Below are 17,096 nucleotides of genomic sequence, written 5' to 3'. Positions count from 1 at the left end.
TCTAGGGAGGTGAGATTTCATTTGCCTCAAGGTGGTATGCTTAAATGTGGAGATAGACACACACACACACACACACACATATTGTTTGGGTTGTATAGAGGTCAGGAGAGAATGAGGATGCCAATAGTTTATTCTAGGGAATGGAAAGGAGTTTAATCTCAATCTGTCATCCCTTCTTCTTCTTGCTCAGTTGTTTCAGTCATGTCTGACTCTTTGTGATCCCATTTAAGGTTTTCTTAGCAAAATTACCGGAATGATTTGCCGTTTCCTTTTCCAGCTCCTTTTATAGATGAAGAAACTGAGGCAAACAGAGTGCAGCTAGTAAGTGTCTGAGGCTGGATTTGAATTCAGATCTTCCTGATTCCAGGCCTGGCACTCTATTACTGCTCCACCTAGCTTCCCTCAGCCCTTACCTTTTATTGTTTCCTATATATTCATGCTTATTTAATGGTCTCACAGCTGACTGATTTTTGTTCAAGTAAGAATCCTCTCTATTTGTTTTGTAGATATTTTAACTCAGTGGAATAACATTCAGTCTCACAGTTTCTACTTGGATGTCTCTTATGGGCATGTCTAATGTATAAAAGATTACATGGATCACAACTTAACTTTGTCCAGTGATCTGCTGAGAATTGGCATTAACTGAGGTGTTAAACAGGGAGATTTATTCTCCCTAAAGATGTTTACCACTGTCATGGAAAATGTGCTGCAGTGTCTGAAAAAATGATTTCCTATTGATGGTGAGGTTCTCCAAAACACTCTTGTGCACCAATGACATCATCATAATTACATTCAATCCCTGAATACTGCAAAGCCTCCTTAATGGAATCTAGTTATGTAAAATATATTGGTTTAATCATCCACACTGGAAAACTTTACGCATACCAAAATACAAAGAGGTCTAACAATAAATTCATGGCTCATAGGCCATCTTATTATAAATCCATGTCAGAGTTGTTCTGTCCGGGAATTCAACTAAGATTTCAGCTTCTATTCTATTCAAGGACACTTGTACTAAGCCTTATACGGGATACAAAGATGTGTTGGAGAAACTATGGTATCTGAAGGTACTAAGTAATGAAATAAATCTGAAGAAGTCCTCTCCCCCCCCCCCCCACTAAAAAGATGGTCAGTTTTTGCAGATTAGCTATACATGTATTCATTTGTTTGAAGCATGGGATAGTGTATAGGAATGTAGTTTGGTACAATAGAAAAGGCACTATACTGTTTCATAGTATCTGGGCTCAGATACACTCCTTGCTAACCACTAAATGCTGGATACCATTCTGAGCTTTTAAGTCTCAAATTCTTCCCCATAAATGGGGTTGAAAATACTTGCATGACCTACCTCACAGAGTTAAGAGGAAAGTACTTTGTAAACTATTAAAGACTGCATAAACATCATCTGTAATTATTGTTGATAGAATACAATTAATGAAGGAAAAGAATCACAGGATCACAGATTTGCAGAGAGAGGGTTTTTGGACATTAGACATTTTTAATCATTAAATCGTCTTCTTTCCACTGTACCACATTTAGTCTCATCAAAGCATTCTGAAAGCTGTTAACAGATTTGATTATAATTCTATTATTTTGTCAGTGTAGGGAACTCCTGGTGTGTGAACTCCTTCCATCAACCAAGTAGGGTTCCTATCCATGTGATAACCTCTTTCTAAGACTCTGAAGCAGGAGCCCAATAGGATGGACCTGTGCCTCCTCCTGTTTTGGCCCTCATATGAAGCCAGGACACTTTAGCTCCAAAGGACTTAGCCCCTGAAGACACTAGGAGTATGGGGGTGAATGAGTGGGGAGGTAATAAATATCAGTGGTGGCAGAAAAGTAATAAAAGAGAAAAGGGCAGGAGGGTTGGGAAGGGAAGCAGGGTATAAAAAATAAGCAAGTGTATAGCACCTACTATGTGCCAGGCACTATACTAAACACTAAAAAATAATAAATACTATTTCATTTGGTCTCATTTAAAGGCAAACTGAAACTTTCCTTTCTTCTCTTACATATACTTCAGATTCAGGGTTCCAACCTGACATAGTGGGCAGGCATCTTATGGCCTCTTGGATTTCAGGAAATGAATGGGTTTGAGCATAGGTCCTATGAGACAGCAGAGTGTCCTATCTGTCATACCACACTCCATCCCCATATACCATCCACACTTCAAATAAATGAATACACATATAGCTAAAGTGCAAATAGCTGACAGTCTTTTTTTTTTTTTTTTGGAACTTCATGCATAGTTCACCATACATAGGTCACCTCTTCTGTAGCTGGTGACCCCTCAATTCCTGCCATCCACCAGGGTGGGAGGAGAGAAAGGTTCCACTTATATCTCTCAGTCACTGCTGCCTAGCAAGAAGCTACACCTGAAATTTGACCTCATTTTGATACATATTAAAAAAAAACCATTCATCTGCATTTACTGCCAATGTAGAATGAAATTTGTAGTGTTAGTCTTGCTCTTTTTTTTTTTTTAAAGCAATTGGGGTTAAGTAACTTGCTCAAGGTTACACGGCCAGTTATTTCTGGGTGTGGTGCTGAGTATCTGAGCCCGGATTTGATCCAGGTCATCCCAACACTGGAGCCGGTGCTCTTACTCGCTGAGCAACCTGGCCGCCCCTAAGCAATTGGGGTTAAGTAACTTGCTCAAGGTTACACGGCCAGGTGTTTCTGGGTGGGTGCTAAGTGTCTGAGCCCAGGATTCGATCTCCAGGTGTTCTCAACACTGGAGCCGGTGCTCTTACTCGCTGTGCTACCTGGCCGCCCCTAGTCTTGCTCTTAATAGAATTAATTTGAATTTGTTTTCCCCTGCAAAAAGTGGATGCATTTATGTGAAAGTTATTCCCAAAAATATCCAGTAATTTTGGTCTTTGTATGCCATTTTCCCCCTCCCAACCACTCTTTTGAAGACCCACAGTTTGGAAAACTCCCATGCCTGGTAGAAGCCTTAGAGAAGGCTTTAGTGGAGACAGAAAAGTGTTGTGGTTCCAATATGTACATAGGACCATAGGGTTAGAGCTGGAAGGGAACTCAGAAGCCACCTAGATTAGCCCCCTCACTTTGTAACCTGTCAGCCAGTAAACAAGCATTTATTAAGTGTTTATAGTATATAAGGTATTGTGCTAAACACTGGGAATACAACTATAAGTAGAAAGAAAGAATTCATGTCCTCAAGGAACTTATTTTCTTTTTTTTTCTTTATGGAGGGCAATTGGGGTTATGTGACTTGCCCATGGTCACATGGCTAGTTTTTGTGTTGTGTCTGAGGTCAGATTTGAACTCAGGTCCTCCTGACTCCAGGGCCAGTGCTCTACTCACTGTACCACCTAGCCGCCCCAAGGAACTTATTTTCTAATGGGGGAGGGTGGGGAAGACAACAACTAAAAGAAAGTTATGAAGGGGAATTGGATGAGAATGAAAGTGGTTGATATCTGGAGTGCAACTCAGAGAAGAATGAGACATGGCTGGCTTAGATATCCTTCTCAAATAGGGATTCTAGGAGGAGCCATCCAATAATAGGGAGAAGCCCCAAGGTTTGAGAGTATTTCCAGTCTATGAATTCCAGGACTAGAGTAAGGCTAGGTGATGAAGAGATGGGGAATGTTAGAACAAATCCAGTGTGTAACTTAGAAAAGAATTATTTGGGTCAGCTAGGTGGCACAGTGAATAGAGCACCTGCCCTGGAGTCAGGAGGACCTGAGTTCAAATCCGGCCTCAGACACAACGCAGAAACTACTTGTGTGACTTTGGGCAAGTCACTTAACCCCAATTGCCCTCCAAAAAAAAAAGCAAAAACAAAAAAGAATTATTTACACATGAGGAAACTGTGACTAGAGAGGTAAAGTGGGCAAAGATGGGATTTGAACTCAGGTTCGCTTTACTCCAAATGCATCACTGTTGCCACCGTAGGAGGTTGTCTCTCAACTAACTGTTACATCTGAAGCTTCTTAGATAGAGGATATCACCTGCATCATACCATAATCTTGTTTCACAGCTGAGTCTATTATAATCTAATCAGGTCATAACTGTGACTACCTGCTTGACCATCTGGTAACATCAGCAGGGACAGTGCAAACAATATCACCTACCACTCAGCTCTGCTTTGATCCAGCTGATTTCACATGGTGACAGAGATGAGGAACAATGACCCTATGTTGCTGTAAGGTCTAACTGATATTTCTATTTGCTCAGACTCATAGCTAGTCAATGATTTTACTTATGTATTCATTCCACAAATATTGGGAAAAGGAAATAGGTTGTCCTGGGACAATCACAGAAGATATTTCTCTCTTAGTCATTGCTGGCAAGAATCTTGCCAGAATCCTCCTTAATTGGCTGATCCTTTACCTGGAAGATGGTCATCTACCTGAGAGCCTGTGTGGCTTCATAAAGGGCCAAGGAATGGTCAACATTGTATTTGCTGCCTGACATTCCAGGAAAAATTCTAGGAATAGGACAGATGTCTGTACATAATGTTCATAGATCTGACCCAGGCCTCTGATGTTGTCAGTCATGAGGGTTTGTGGAAGATCATGGCAAAATTTGGTTGCCCAGAGAAGTTTATCATATTGTATGCTGATTCCACAGTGGCATGCTTGCATAGGTTTTGGATAATGAATGATGTTCTCATGCTTTCCTAGTCACCAGTGGAGTGAAGCAGGGCTGTGTGTTTGCTCCTGTGCTTTTTAGCATGATGTTTTCAGCAATGTTGTCAGAATCATTCAACAAGGATAAAAATGTCATCAATGTCAGCTACTGCACTAATGGTAAATTATTTAATTTGAAAAGGCTACCAACCAAGATAAAAGTGGAGGGAGAGCTGGTATGTGACTTTTTGTGCACAGATGACTGTGCACCCAATGAAGCTTCTGAGGCTGAGATGCAACAAAGTAGGGATTGATTCTCTGCCACTTGTGCTAATTTTGGCCTAACAACCCCAACGAAACATAGATTCTCCACCAGCCAGCACCATGCCATCAGTATAGGGTAACATCTATCACAGAAAATGGAGAAATTTTGAATGCTGTAGATAAGTTTACTTAGCTTGGCAATATGCTTCCCAGGGATGTACACACAGATGATGAGGTTGATGCAAATATTGCCAGAGTTAGAACAGCATTTGGGAGGCTCTGAAAGAGCGTGGAAGAAAAGAGGTATTAGACTGTCTACCAAACTAAAGGTCTACACAGCCATTGTTCTGACCTCATTGCTGTATGCCTGTGAAACCTGGACAGTCTACCAGTGCCATACCAGGAAACTGAATCATTTCCATTTGAATTGTCTTAGGAAGATTCTGAACATCACCTGGCAAGATAAGGTACTTGACACTGAGGTCTTTTCTCGAACTAAACTGCCAAGCATTCAAATTCTACTGCAGAGAGTGTAACTCCAATGGTCTGACTATGTAGTTAAAATGCCAAATGAAAATTTGCCTAAAAGACTGTTTTATGGTGAACTGACACAAGGCAAGTGCTTACATGGAGGTCAGAAGGGGTGATACAAGGACACTCTCAAGGTCTCTGAAGAACTTTGGAACAGATTGTGAGACACTGATGCAGAACTACCCAGCATGGCATGGCCACCTCAAATAAAGTACTGTGTTTTGCAAGCAAAGCAGAATTGTAGTAGCTCAAAAGAAACATGAGATTGTGTTCTCTCCACTCCAAATGTTCCTGTGGACTATTTGTTCCCAACCTGTGCTAGAGCCTTTAGAGCTGTAGAACTTGAATTCGTCTGATAAGCTACAATCAGACATACTGTACCTTGCCCCCAACATAATGATGACATTCTGGTCCTCTTCCAGCACAAAGGCCAACAACCATTCAACAGATATTTATTACATACCCATAATGCATAAAGGGCTGTGCTAAGGATAGTTAACTCTTGATCTTGTGTGTATGAGTTATCCTTTTTTGTATGATCCTGGTTCATTTTCCCCCTCTTATCTTTTGTTATGTGCTTGAAGGCTGCATGATGTAGCTCAAAGGTCATTTGCTTGGGTGTTATGACACCTAAATTCTGGTCCCAACTCTGCTACTAGTTGTATGAGCTTTGGTAAGTCATGTCACTCCCCTCAGCTTCAGTTGTAAAATGAAAGGGTTATGCTAGATGATCTCCAAATTCTCTTATAGTTCTAATATTCTATGATTTTGCTAGGTTGAAACCCCATCATTATAGCAATGATTCATATATGCTAAATGGTTTAAATTACATCCAGTTGAATAAATTTATTGACACATTTACTATTCAGTTAGTATACTATACTATTTCAGTTAGTACAAGTACTTTGGGAGATTCAAGATGAATTCCCTGATTCGGAGCTTAGTCTAATTAGAAAGAACCTTAAAACATGAAAAAATTATAGAACCAATTAGAGTGGGTGTGAGTGGTTTCAGAAGACTTCGTGGAGGAGGTGCAATTTGAACATAATGCTGGATAATTGGTAAAAGGTGAAGAGAAAAAAGGTATCCTAAGAGAGGGGACTAGAACTGTCAAAAGTATGGAGACAGAACTGAGTTTTGGCTAGTTGGAGTTGAAAGTCCCTGTTGGAAAATATTGGGGAATAAAGTTGTATTGATAGGGTGGAGATCATCCAGATAGTACCTTAAGAATTTGGTGGGAAGGTTTGGATTGAGTGGATAGTGGGATACTCTATCAAAGCCAATGTGGGGGACTCAAGTGAGAGCCATGTTCTAGTAAAATGAAATTGAGTAATTAACTTTTTAACAGAAACATAAGATTGGAGTCTGGAAGACATGAGTTCAAATCCTGCCTTGGGCACTTATTAGCTGTGGATCTAATTTCAAGTTTACAGTGATGTGTCCAATTAAGAGGGGCTATCATATCTGTTGCAATAGATGGTAGAAAAGGGGCTTCCCAAGACAAAAGTTGGGAGTAAATCAAGGTCCTCATCCCTTTCATGCCTAGCAAATGTGGTTACTTCATTGTGAGGGTTTAGCACAGGTTTAGCATCTCAGTCTCTCCTATTTTGACTTTTAATGTTGAACTGAAATATTCAGCATTCCAAATCTAAACCCTTCACTGACTAATCCATTTCATTGATTGGTAGTGCCCATTATACTTTTATTTTAATACCACAACAGCACCATAATATAAATAATTTATCAATTTATGGTTTTGTTTTACATCTATAATTCTGTTATTCTCTCCTCTCACGAATTGAGGGAATTAAATGATCACTAACGTCCCTTCCAGCTCTTAATCTCATGTTCTATGATCTTTGTCTGCATATTATTTTTTTGGTGACTGGGGGAACATTTCAGAAGCAGAAAGAACTTCCTAACATAGATTAACTCAGTACTTCCTGAAACATCCCATACTAATAAATAGTGTTTATCCAGTCTCTATTTAATGACGCCCAGTGATGGGGAACACCTGCTTCCCTAATACAACCCATTCTATTTTGAGATAGATCTAATTGTTAGGAAGTTTTCCACTAAATCAAACTGAAATCTGCTTTTCTACAATTTCTATCCATTACCCTTACTTTTCCCATCTTAAGCCAAGTAAAAGAAGTCTAATTGCTTTTCCATTTGACAATCCTTCAGATAATGACTTCCTTGTTACTAATAGCATGCCTTTTTAAAAAGATGGTTAATATTAGAGATACAACACAATGACCCATATGGGGACCGAACCTATCACAGTATCCTTACCAGTATCACAATCCATCCAACTGAGCTATAACATCCAGATATCTTATCAAACAGCTACTTGTTCTGCTAAAATTATCTACAGTCTTTTGTGAATATTACTAGAGAATGCCATATGAGAAAGAAAAGCATACACATAGCTTATGAATGATTGCCAGTAATCAGAGTACCTAATTAAAACTTTTATTTTGTGATTCATGGATAGACTGTGATGTGTTGATGTCTATATCAATATTCAAACAAAATTCTTTATATGTTTAATATCTTTCTAAAATGAGTGAAATTCATTCATCCTTCAATATAGGACTTGTACTTAACTTCAACAAAATGCAGTGTGTGTGTGTGTGTGTGTGTATACACACACACACACACATACACACACATACCATTTCTGAAAATAAAATGTAATTAATGAGAGTTTTTGTTCATGAGACACCTTGATGAATGTAGAGTGGTATTTTAAAAAACAACCCTATGGAACCCCTGAATTTGATGGCTGTAGGGGCTCCTTTAAATGTCTTGCTTCAGAAAATTCTTGGTATCAGTTAGAAGCCCTGCTGCAATGCAGAAGGTGGCACTGAATTTAGAGCTTTTTTTGCTGTCATCTTTTATGTTTTACAGAGAGAAGTGGAATAAAGAGTGGTATGTTGTTATTAGTTTCTGGGTTCTAAGGTTCAGTGCTTCTACACAAAGAAGTAACAATAAAACGAGAGGTCACCCGAGTATATCTGTGGCATGAGATAGCATAAGATAATGCAGTCTCAAATGTTTTCTTTGAGGGAGGAGGAAAAAGATAATTCCCTTTTTTGAAGTTTGAACTCCCCCTCCCCAAATACTGATAAATATGGAAAAGACTCCCTCTCCATTGTTCATGATTGGTCATTAATACTTACAAAAGGTGGTGGAGAAAAGCTGTTCCCAAGACCCTTTCAGTTGATTTTGAAAGCTTTGCTTTGTTGAATATTTGATGAAACAGACTGCAGATATCTGCAGTGGAGTTCTTGGTGAATCCCTGCTGGCAGCTAGTCATCTTTCCTTTTGGGAGATTGCAGGGGTTGTTTCTCAATCTGGAGGTTATGAAGGGGGGAGGATAGGCAATTTCATAACAATTAGAGGAAAACATAGCATGGAGCAACTGTCAGATGTTAGAAATAAAAGTCTGCAATATAAATGTGCCATTAGAATTGATGGCACAATTAGAAAAAAGGAAAAAACAAAATACCTAGCAATCTATTTTAGTATTTGCTAGAGTGAAGAAAGATCTTCTGAGTAATATCTTGGAGTGTGTGTGTGTTTGTGTGTGTGTTGTGTGTGTATTGTGTGTTGTGTTCATGTCTGTGGCTGTCTTTAGAGTACTCAGCAGTGAGGGAGTTATGGCACAGCTGTTTGATATAACTGCTTGCTTCAATGATCACACCATGATCTACCTTATGTTCTCTGAACTTATGGCAAAAGAGTCTCTGATATATCCTCTTTTTTCTATGATGAAGGGACAATATAAGGCTCCATGTGACATAGCCTTGGGCTCCCTTCTGCCCCCACCAAAAAATTTAAACCATAACCAATCCCAAACTCTTAAACTCCAAGGTCTTTGATGTGAATAAGAAGAGTCAGAATAATTGATTTTCTTTTCTAGGCTTTTTTTTTTCTCAGAAAAGTTTGATTTCCTGTTGCATGTAGTCAAGCCACCTTGACTGGTGATTTATGACCCTGGTAGACTTATGTCCAGATAAAGGCGCTGAAGGTTCTTTATTGCCCGGGATAATCATAGCTCACATTTAGTGTCACTCTGCAGTTTACAAAGTGCTTAACTCATAGTAGGACTAAATGGAGAATTGATTAGTAGAGTGCTGGAGTTGAAGAGCTATATGAAAAATTGGAAAACTCATTTGGGGGGCTAGATAATTGATCACTTTTAGAAGTAGTCTCCTAATCATCATTGCTATTATCAAGGTCACTTTGTTGTGTTTTTTTTTTAACTTTTCTCTGTTTTTAGCAAGTCTTTCCTGGTGGTTAAGGTAAGACTCAAATCATGCACTTTTACTGTATTACTTCTGTACTTCTGTTCTGGACTGGACTTGTGATTTCATTGGTATTTTGAACTCCCTTGTTAAGGAAATTCCCTCTACCAAGACAGCTTGGAATCTTCTCTGAAACTCGTAGTTTTAGATAATTGCCTAGAGCCCTGAGATATTAAACATCCTTCTCAAGGCTACACAGCTAATTTATGCCACAAGTGAGACATGAATCAGGTCTTCCTGGTTCTGAGGCCCCTTTCCCTCCCCTCCCCTCCCCTTCCCTTCCCTTCCCTTCCCTTCATACACTGCTTCAATTATTTCAATACAGTTCTGATGAAAATTTAGGGGGCAAAGAAGTATAAATATATTACTTAAAGGAAGGGTTACTAATGGGTTTCATTTATCTCTGCTTATCCATTTCTCCATATACCTTATTATGAGTGGCTAAGAGTTATTTTATTATTGGTCAGACCTCAGTTTCATTATTTAGAATTTCCAATTTGGTGAATGGCATTGTATTTTATTTAGATACAATAATGACAAAATATTAAAAAAAATTAATCTCCTTGTTTTTAGAAAGTTGACAACTATTTGAGGGAAATACAGCTTTTCTTTGCTTCCCCTGTGCTCAAGGGTCATGGCATTTGCATCAACATGGATATCCAGTTCTTTCCTACAATTCTCTAGTAAGCTAAAAAAGAAATAGAGTTAATCAGCAATAACATTAGCATTTTTTTTATTTGTGAAAAGTCCCATTTTACAAGTCTGGGACTTGTAGTCAAGCCACCTTGACTGGTGATTTATGACCCTGGTAGACTGATGTCTAGATAAAGGTACTGAAGGTTCTCTATTGCCCGGGATAATCATAGCTCACATTTATGTGGCACTCTGCAGTTTACAAAGTGCTTAACTCATAGTAGGACTAAATGGAGAATTGATTAGTGGGACTACCTTAATCAAAATAAAAACCTTTTGGTACCTTTCTCAGTTACTTCTCTTTCCATTGAGACTAATGGAAGTTCATGTTTGTGATCACTTAAAATATTAAAATATAGTTAGTGTTAACATATATTAATCCCTTTCTAAATGTCATCTAATCAGCCTCTAATCTGTTTTCCCTCAAAGTATTGAAAGTTACCTTGCTTATGCATTGTTTAACAATATTAATTAAAATCCTGGTTGTGATTGCCTTCTTCTAAGATGGTATATACTTCTTATTTTCTCCAGATTAAAAAAAATATTTTTTATGAAGTTTACAATTGTAAAGTGCCTAGTAGTGCCCTCTTTAGTGAAAATTTGTAGATGGAATGATAAAATAAGCCTGTATACTTAAAACTCTGAAAATAACTAAGACTTTTGTTCATATAGTTCATCAGAATTCACAAATTATATACATAGAATGTGCCATTTAGTAAAACTCTGGGACGAAGTGCTAAGGCAAGTTCCTAAATACTACGAAAAGCTAGAAATTAACATAAAAACTAAGCTGCATTTTTCAACTCCTACTCAGAATTGATTGGATAATTTTAAAGTTGGGGTAAAAACTTGATATATCTATATCTATGAAATATTTTCCAGAGCTATCTAGGACATGCTGATATCTAAGGAAGAGCACTAAGCTAATACAATGAGAATTTTATTAAGTATCTAGTTTTTTGACACAAATCAAGTGGTCCTTGCTCTTGAGTTTATATTCTACTTGGGGAGTGGTAGTAATGTGCACACATTAAATAAATACAAATAATTTTAGAGAAGAAAAAGCACGACAACTTGGGATAATCAGGAATACTTTCCATATAAGAGGTAGCACTAGTGATGATCCTTGAAATGATCTAGAGGTTCCAAGAGGCAGAGGTGAGAAGGAATAGCATTCCAGGCATGGGGGAAAGAAAGACATGAAGGTGTGAAATATAATGTAAGAGGATCAACAAGCAGGTCATTCTGGCACAAATTCAAGTGCCCGAGGGAAAGAAATGTGAACTTTATCTTGAAGTAAGAGGATGGAGTCAGATTATAAAGGATTTTAAATGTCAAACAGAGGAGCCTGCAATTTGTCTTGGAGGTAATGAGGAACTATTGTTGTTTTTGGAGCAAGGGTATGACTCAGTTAGGCGGTGCTTTAGGAATATTAATTTGGCAGCTCTGTAGAAGATAGATTGGAGAAGAAAGTTATGAGGAGGAGCAAAAAGACCAGTTAGGAGGCATTTCTAATTGTCTAATCATAGATCATAGATTTAGAGTTGAGAGCAACCTCAGAGGTCATCTAATAAAACCTCCTCATTTTACAGATGAGAAAACTGAGGCCTAGAGCAGAAATGTCCCCAGTAAGTGTCATAAACGTCACCCAGGCAATCAGTTTCAAATGGCAAATTTGAAATGAGGTCCTCTCAGTACTCTTTCCCCTGTTTATACTAACTGGTGATGTGGGGTTGGGCAAAAGATCTTGGAAGCATAGACAAGATGAGATTGATATCTGGCAAACAGATGTCAAATTATTTTCAGGGAGAAGAATGGGCTTTATTTAGGATCAAAGGAACTTGTAGAGAAAGCACTGATAATACAGTATCATTATATTATTTATATATTATATATGTAAAGATATAAATTATATAATATATAAATACATATAATGTATACATAATGTAATATATTAACAACAAACATTTATTAAGTACCTTCTAAGTATAAGGAATATGATTATGATATGGAAGACTACCATCAGATCCTCCTAAGTTTCTCTTATTCATTTCCTTTAATTGACCCTTTTGGATCATGGTGCCAACCACAGTCATGGCTGTTGGAACACTCCAACTCATTAATGTCCCTTTTGTAACATGGTACCTAGAAATGAACAAAATATTCCAATGTGTCTGAGTGGAGCAGAATACAGCCAAACCACCCCCTCCCATTTTCTGTATACTTCCTCTATTGATACAGATCAACTTAGTATGATTATATCTACAGCTCTTGGAGCATCCTATTCCCACATAACCTTAAAGGAGAATGGCCTTTGTCTTTCCAAAGCCATCCAAGTCAATTCCAAATGACCAATTCATGTTGTCTGAATTAAATTCATTCATCTGAGCTGTATTCCTAGGCTCACACTGTGCCAGTCAGGAACCTAATGGTGAACTCTTGATGGTCCTTAGTCAACTAACTGCTGTCTAAGTAATTATCATCCTCTCCTCTTAGGAGAGCTGAGAATTTGAAACATTATTATAAGGAAAGTCAGTAATTCCCAAAATAGAGATATTTATCCTCCCACTAAAAATTAAAGATTTCCCACTTCAAGCTTTATTTTCATACTCTTATAGCATATAACACAAGCTTTTTTGTGTGTGAGTACAGTGTATGTGTATGATTCAGTAAAATGAATTATACAAAAAATGCAGACAGGAAGGAGAAACGAAGCAAACAGTTTTTGCCTGTATTTTGTATGTGCCTCTGTCTTAAATATTTTGAGGGGTATATAGAATATTTAGTGATTATATTATCTGTATTGAGATTTTCAAAAAATAGTATTGTTCATGATAAAATTTGTGGATAGTAGAGAGAACAGTTTTATGATGCTAAAGATTTTATCATGTACTAAAATACATTTTTCTTTATTTTATTAATTTCTTAAAATTTTAATCATAAATGAATATACAATTCTCACTTACAAAAATTAATTTCTTTATTTCTTATGTGTATCTTCATGGAAAACTCTAAAATTTAGTTCTTTTTACATCAAATCAGGGGTAAAAGAAAGTTAACTGAAAGATAAAGGGAACAGGGTCCAAAAAAGGTAAAATCCTTGGATTAGATGACTTTTGAGGTTCCTTCTAACTTGGATTTTCTGTGATTCTGAACGTCCTGCTCTCAAAGTACTTACAGTCTAGTTGGGGAACTAATATACTGTAAAGCCAAACATGATCAGCTTTTCAGAGGACTACTACTGGGAACAGCTTTAAGGTTTTGATCACATACTATAGTGAACTCTCTATTTATTCAGCAGTAAACTAAGGTAAAACATTCACAAAAACCAAAGTACAGCATTCACAATGATATAACATAACTTAGCACTAAAGTGGCCACATAGTTTTAAACAAAATATATCATTCAGTAAGACTTTTAACTCAATCATTCTTAAGGAGCAGTCCTCCTTAAAGGATACAAAGTACAAAGGTCTCCCACCTCTAGGTCACATTGTCTTAATCTCTCAGTCAAAAAGTCTTCTTTTTTCTTGACTGGAGATTAGTTTTCAACCATCTGTAAGGAGTACAAGGTAAAAAGTACAAAGTTCTCCCACCCCTAGGTCACAGTAAATCATGATCTTGTCAGTCAGCACTAAGTACCCAAGGAGCGGTCTTTTCATCTTGGCTCAAGGCTGGCTTCTAGATTCCATGGTTCCTTTTCCATGGTCCCAGCTTTTGCCTGAATTCACCCAACTGTCGCCTGGGTTCACACATAGGCAGCTCTCAGTTCCTCCTCCAGCTCCCGTTCCATATTGAAGCTCACAGTGATCAGTCCACCTCAAGTCCTCTGAAGTTTCTGTTTCTGGGAAGACAAAGCTTAACAGAGCCAAAACAACATTCATGCACATTGTGGGCACCATCATTAATTCACTATCTGCCTGTGAAATCAACACAGACCCACAAACAAGGTCTGAAAAGTCAACACAAATCATCAGCATAGAAATCAACACAGACCCACAAAGTCTGAGAAGTACAAAGCATCACAAACACAAATCAACACAGACAGAACAAACAGAGTGCTGGCCACAACAAGTGTTCTCAGTTTTGCTCAGTCCCAGTTTGTGCTCCTCCTTTTATGTGGTCAGTTCTTTCCTGGTCCGCCCCTTCCTGTTGTAACAGCAAATTCCTCCCATCTTCAAATCACAAGGGGCTCAAAAAAGGTGCTAAATACTTAAGTAGCTGAAACAAGGTGCTAAGTACTTCTCTGCTTGCCATTACATACACATACATACAATAAGATACATGTGTGCATATGTGAATGTGTATATATACATAGATGTATATATATACATGTATATATGTACATGTATACTTATAGATGTTCAATCAGTCTTTGTGGCAGTCAATGCTACAAGATTTGAGAGGACTGATGCACCATGAGATACAATATCCGTGGCTCTTTTAGTACAAATAGGTTTCCTCTTTCTTTAGGTCATATAACCCAGGGGCCAAGGCATTAGCCCTCATTTATTATCTGGCATACTAATGGGGTTGCCCCAGATATTTCTCATTTGCATTCCAGAGATCCTTTTCTAATTAGGGAGGAAACTACAGGTGAACTGTTGAGAAAGCTCTCTTGGCTGAACAAAGCTCAGCAACCTACCTGTCTGCTGGTACTTTCCGTATTAGCCATTTGTAACTACCAAAATATTATGAAATATTATATAGGGGTGAGAACTAATGTTGGGAGTCTTATCAGGAACTTATTATGCAGAAGCTGCTCTCATCAGTGTTTTTCTTAATTATGTAGTGCAGTGGTTTGGAAAAACACTGTGATAGATTCATCTCTTCCTGCCTCACTGCAATTGTTTTTTGCCCATGAACTTCCCATAATGCCAAGAGCTCTGCAGAAATAGTGAAGTGTTTTAATCCTCAAAACAATAGATTTTATATGTAGGTTTCTTGCCCTTTTCCACATTCTGATTTAATTTTCCTTTTCATTCTTGTCAGTCTAGTATTTTCTGTTTTTTTTTTTTATTCAGCCATTCATTCAACAAATCAGACTTTGTAAACAAATACTACATGCAAAGGACATAGTAGGCCCAAATTACCTTTCCAGAAGTGGTGGGACTGGGAGATAAATGGATGGGAAGAAAGGCCATTTTATTTCTTTTTTTTTCTTGAAGTTTTATTGATATCTTTTGTTTTCACATCAGCCATTTTGGGATATGTCCTCTCCCCATCCTCCAATCAGAGACCCATTCCATGTAACAAAGAAAAGCAGTTAAGCAAAACCGATACAGCTACATCTTCTAACATTTTATGCAACATTCATACCCACAGTACCCTAATCCAAGGAAAGAAGAGAAAGGCATTTATGGCTTGTTCTATTTCATTTTATAAGACCATGTTGTTTAAGCTATTTCTTATTTTGTGTATTTTATATTTTTTAGGGTAATCACATTTTTTTGTTAAAAACTGTAATATCTCAACTTGACTGAAACCCTACAAATCCTTATCTGCCCTCATTTAGCCACTGCTCTGCTTAGCTTCCAATCTCTTGTCTCTCTCTTCAGCAATTGTAAGGTGGATACCCTTTCCTCGGGGAAGAGAGATCCAAGGCTTATTACCTTTGACAATAACAAAAATGTTGGAGAACCTGGTGGCAAAACTATTGCCATTGGCATCTTTTACATGGACAATATCAAAAGAGCCAGGATGTTTCTTCCTGTTTGTGATCACACCAATTTGACCCAAATTAGCCCCACCGGTCACCACACATAGGTTACCAGTATCAAACTTGATAAAATCAGTGATCTTGCCAGCCTCTAAATCAATCTGAATTGTGTCATTCACTTTGATCAGAGGATCTGGGTTACGGGTAGTACGGGCATCATGGGTCACTAGATGGGGAATACCTTTTGTACCCACAAAAATTTTCTTCACTTTGCACAATTTATATTTAGCTTCCTCGGCTGTAATACGATGAATGGCAAAGCGCCCCTTTGTGTCATAAACCAGACGGAAATGTTCACCCGTCTTCTCAATGCTAATGACATCCATAAAGCCAGCTGGGTATGTAATATCAGTGCGGACCTTGCCATCAATCTTGATGAATCGCTGCATGCAGATCTTCTTTACTTCATTTCCTGTCAGGGCATACTTCAGTCTGTTTCTCAGGAAGATGATGAGTGGGAGACACTCCCTCAGCTTGTGGGGACCTGTTCATGGTCTTGGAGCAAAAACTCCTGTTAACTTATCCAGCATCCAATGCTTTGGAGCTGCTACACGCTTCAAATGCTTCTTAGGACCACGAGCCATTGTTACAGTGAACCTGAGTTAAAATGGGAACTTTACTCAGCTGTAGGATCAGAGCCTCCGACTACTTATACACTGTGTGTGTTTGGCCAATTCACTGTACCCTTTCGGGCCTCACCGTATTTACCAGCAGCACGACCAGATGGTCCCAAGGCTGCGCAGAAAGAGATCACATGTCCCCAAGGCCATTGTATTTCATTCTAATTCCCTGGAGTATGCAAATTATTCAGTGTACAACATAAAGTTAATCAGATATTAACTCTAATCTTAAAAGAGGTCATTCAAATGGCCTCAATTTCTGTCCCTGTTTGTGAGTTGTGATTAGCTCTAACTTTTTCTATTCAGGAAACATTCCTGACTTATTGAGTTCTTAATTTAGGGTCCTAAAAGATGAAATTGTG

At 38.1% G+C, this 17,096-nt stretch overlaps 2 protein-coding genes across 3 annotated transcripts in view; one reads left to right on the top strand and one right to left on the bottom strand.

Annotated features, from left to right (window-relative positions):
- RYR2 (ryanodine receptor 2) overlaps positions 1 to 17,096 on the top strand; it is an 864,696-nt gene that overhangs the window by 109,175 nt on the left and 738,425 nt on the right. The gene's annotated exons all lie outside the window — the stretch shown is intronic.
- LOC138143233 (small ribosomal subunit protein eS4-like) lies at positions 15,539 to 16,740 on the bottom strand. Of its 2 annotated transcripts, XM_069064462.1 has the most exons (2): positions 16,131 to 16,740; positions 15,539 to 16,007 (listed from the first exon to the last, which is right to left on the bottom strand). In XM_069064462.1, exons 1-2 carry the CDS (start codon positions 16,501 to 16,503, stop codon positions 15,907 to 15,909), a joined length of 474 nt encoding a protein of 157 aa, XP_068920563.1. In that variant the 5' UTR covers positions 16,504 to 16,740; the 3' UTR covers positions 15,539 to 15,906. The 2 variants fall into 2 exon arrangements, with proteins under 2 accessions (XP_068920563.1, XP_068920562.1); XM_069064461.1 differs by having other exon boundaries at positions 15,539 to 16,503.

Source organism: Petaurus breviceps, unplaced genomic scaffold (genome assembly GCF_028583685.1).
Source record: "Petaurus breviceps papuanus isolate PSGF00001 unplaced genomic scaffold, PetGlider_PUasm1.0 90633, whole genome shotgun sequence".
In the NCBI taxonomy this organism is placed as follows: domain Eukaryota; kingdom Metazoa; phylum Chordata; class Mammalia; order Diprotodontia; family Petauridae; genus Petaurus; species Petaurus breviceps.
The sequence above is the reverse complement of the archived record's forward strand: the minus strand, read 5'-3'. Positions and strand labels throughout refer to the sequence as shown.